Here is a 3,540-nt window from a genome sequence, read left to right as displayed (position 1 = left end):
GCGCCACTTTCATATCTATACATCGTTCCTGACATTCTTGTATACTTTAACATCGTGCTCCCGCCATTTCTAAAGACTTCCCATCGACTTTACTCTTCTGAGTTACCTTATTCAAACTCTTTACTTCCCTCCAACTACATCATCAACCTCATCTCGACCTTTTGCTTTTACACTTTGACTACATCCTTCAATCTAAAGTCGACAACACATACTCCCTGCCTCATATTCACCTCACCTCCTCAACTTATACAAAAATGACAGCCGCTATGGCACAGCCGACTGTTACAGTCAAAGATCCCTCTGCAGTGCGAAAGCGCAGAAGACGTGCCCCTGCCGGTGGCGCCTCTGATGATTGTTTCTCTTGTTCCAAGAAGAACATCAAGTGTGACCGTAGACGGCCATATTGCTCCCAATGTCTCGAGGTCGGCAGTGAATGCTCCGGTTATAAGACACAGCTTACTTGGGGAGTTGGCGTGGCCAGTCGAGGCAAGCTCCGAGGCCTGTCCTTGCCCATTGCAAAAGCTCCTCCTGTTACCCGTGAGCCCAGAAAACACTCAACTGCTTCCTCAAGATCCAGCTCTTCCATTGTCACACATGGAACAGAGGACGAGACGAGAAGAATGCGCCAGGGTCCCATTGATATTCCTGCCGTGACTCAAGTCGCTTCCGCTCCTACGACGCCTTTCACCATGGCAGGATACGACTACCTCTCTATCTCACAGTCTGAGCATGCAGCCCCTATCCACCACCAAGGAAACTGGGGCAACATCAACTACTCTCCCGCACAAGAGACAAATCACAACATGCATCGGTTTCCTATGCCTCTCGTCACCGAAAACCTTTCTTCATCCATTGACCCTCTCACCCCGGACGTGGGCTACGTATCACCCATGAGCCAATCTTATACCAGAGATGACGTTTCCTACGTTCACAGCCCATCTTACATGTACGACAGCTACACAACAAGCACGAGCTCCCCGGGTCCTCAGAGCCCTCCTTCCTCGCTTTACGTCGAGCATGCAAGGACCTTCGCTCCAACATCGTGTCCGAGTCTTGCCCACGCTCCCTCAGAGATGAGCTCAAGTCTCCACTCCCATACCGACACCTTTGATTCGCATCTGGGTAACAGGATTGTTCGCGATTGTGATTCATTCGGTAAGCTCAGATGGAACCAATGAATCCCTTGGTTCTAACGTGCGCAGGCGTGCCTGAAGTCGATACATATAGCGCCAGCTACGGTTCTATGCCCATCTCCTGGTCCCCGTCGATGCAGGAGGAAGACGTTAAATCTCACCATTCGGACTTTGCTCCCTCGGGATGGCCCACCGCTTCCGAAAATCAATCTGTTCATGTGAGCCAGGACCTCATCTCCAAGATGCCCTTTTTCATGGATTACTATGAGAACATCATGTGTCCCTCAATGGTCTTTATCGACGGGCCACACAACCCTTTTCGAGACCATATTCTGCGACTAGCTGTAAACAGCCAGAGTCTGAGCCATGCTATTTGTGCTCTTGCATCTTGCAATCTCCGCATGAAGAGGAAATTGAGTCTCGGACGTGATACTCGAGAAATTTCTGAGAAGTTGATGGCTGACAAACATGCCGCCGAAGCCATGGCAGACACTCAGCCCGACGACCTGTCCCTCGCCGAGGAATACCAACACCGTAACTTGGCTGTGCACCTATTAAACGAGCAGCTCAACGACCGTACCAGGGCAATCCACGATTCAGTCCTCGCCACGATCCTCCTTCTATGCCATTACCGTATGGTCGAGTCCGGCATCGCCAAGTTCCATACCCAGTTTGCTGGAGTTAGCAAGATCTTGGCTCTTCGAGCTCAGTATCTCACAGCCTCTAGCAACTCTGCTTGGATGGAAGCGATATTCACATACTTTGACGCCATCTCTGCGACCATCAACGAACGCGAAGCTCAAGTATATTCTGGGTTCAATGGGATACCAGACATTCAACTTTTACCTGTCGGAACAGAAAACCTGGTAGGATGTGACCGCGAGCTATTCAAGACCATCAGTAAGCTGGGGCGCCTGAACCAGCTGTCACAGAATCGCCCTGTACAAAATACATCGGTCCCGTCTAGAGCTCAGGAGCTACCGGAGCTATCTCCTTCGTCGTTTATTTCTCCACTAGGTCATGCTCGCCGAGAGTCACTTACACGATTCAACGTGACAGGCGAACAGGGACAGATGGGGGAATCAAGTATTCTCAACAACAGTCGACTTAGTACGATACTCAATGACGATCTAGCTACACCCACAAGCACACAAGCCATATCGTATGAGGAAAATCGCTCGCTATTCTGGCATGAGTGGAAGGAAGCACGTCTGGCTCTTCAGAACTGGAACTTTGATGCAGCTCGCGTCAGTGCGTCACTGCCTGAGCCTTGTTCGCAGAGTCAGCTACGAGATCTTGAGTCACTTTCCGAAGCATTCCGCTACGCTGCGCTTCTGTACACGGAGCGACTTGTGAGCCCATCGTTGCCTTCAGGGCACCAGAGCATCCAGAGCCTTGTCAGCCAGGTCGTCTATTACGCAACGAGCCTGGATACTGGCAGTAGCGCCGAGAAGTTTCTGCTCTGGCCCCTTTTCGTGGCGGGCTGTGAGTGTGTCAACGAATTACAACAGAACATGGTGCGGTCCAAGTGTCGAGATATCATGTTCCGTTCTGGTTACATGAACAACCTAGCGGCTCTCGAGGTACTGGAGAAGCTGTGGGTTCAAGATTGGTCGGGAGACGAGCCGTCAGTACTAGGGGCTAGGACCGGAGATCAACGCGGGCCTTTCAACTGGACAAAGTGCATTGGAGGACCGGGAGTTGAGGTGGAGTGGATCATGTTTTGATGTGCAGGGATGCTCGGCGATTGACATGTGAAGGCGTTTAACTTCGTGCTGAGGTGATGGGAAACAGGGATCTGGCATACCAGGGGCTGTCATGCGTGCGTGGGTAGGGGTAGATGAAGGTGATGAGTCAACTGCGTCGAATTCGGAGCTACTTAGGGATTGAGTTTGGAGTTCAAGTTAGGATGGAAAGACTAGCATCATTATTGTATTATGTAACGAAGCGCAACGCAACAAACAGCATACGGAACGGTTACGTTAGAAAGGGAGCAAGGCGTATGGGCTCAGCATACTAGGGTTGGCACTGGCGTTTATTACATGTCAAAATAAAAGATGGTTCAAAGAAACCGAAATGAAGACTCTCAGAGCTGAAGACTATTCCCTTGATGAACAAGTGCAGTACTAAACTATGGATGGTGGTTGAAAACAAGACTCGCCTCTAGCAAGACAAGGATACATAGGCGAACATGACCTTCCTCCTACAGAATGAGCTGCAGTATAACCCTTGCAAAAGCCACGGGCGAGCAAATTGTGGCTGTTGCAAAACGTTACAGGGCTGGACTAAGACTGCGGTAGAAGTTCTAGTTTTCAGCCTCCTAAAGTCATCTTCCTTAGCAAGTTAGCATCATTCAGGCTTCTACTCCTAAATCCGCATGGTCAAAACAGCTTTGGCAACCCTCAAT

The 3,540-nt window shown here is 50.2% G+C and overlaps 1 protein-coding gene across 1 annotated transcript; it reads left to right on the top strand.

Moving 5' to 3' along the window:
• Positions 1–254: 254 nt before the first annotated feature.
• Positions 255–2,860, top strand: EDB82DRAFT_480724 (fungal-specific transcription factor domain-containing protein; the record flags this gene model as incomplete). Its single annotated transcript, XM_025738654.1, has 2 exons — positions 255–1,155; positions 1,203–2,860. The coding sequence occupies 2 exons, from the start codon at positions 255–257 to the stop codon at positions 2,858–2,860; spliced, it is 2,559 nt and encodes an 852-aa protein (XP_025593393.1).
• Positions 2,861–3,540: the final 680 nt, after the last annotated feature.

This window comes from Fusarium venenatum (assembly GCF_020744135.1).
Source record: "Fusarium venenatum strain MPI-CAGE-CH-0201 chromosome Unknown EDB82scaffold_4, whole genome shotgun sequence".
In the NCBI taxonomy this organism is placed as follows: domain Eukaryota; kingdom Fungi; phylum Ascomycota; class Sordariomycetes; order Hypocreales; family Nectriaceae; genus Fusarium; species Fusarium venenatum.
This window is presented reverse-complemented; position numbering and strand designations above follow the sequence as displayed.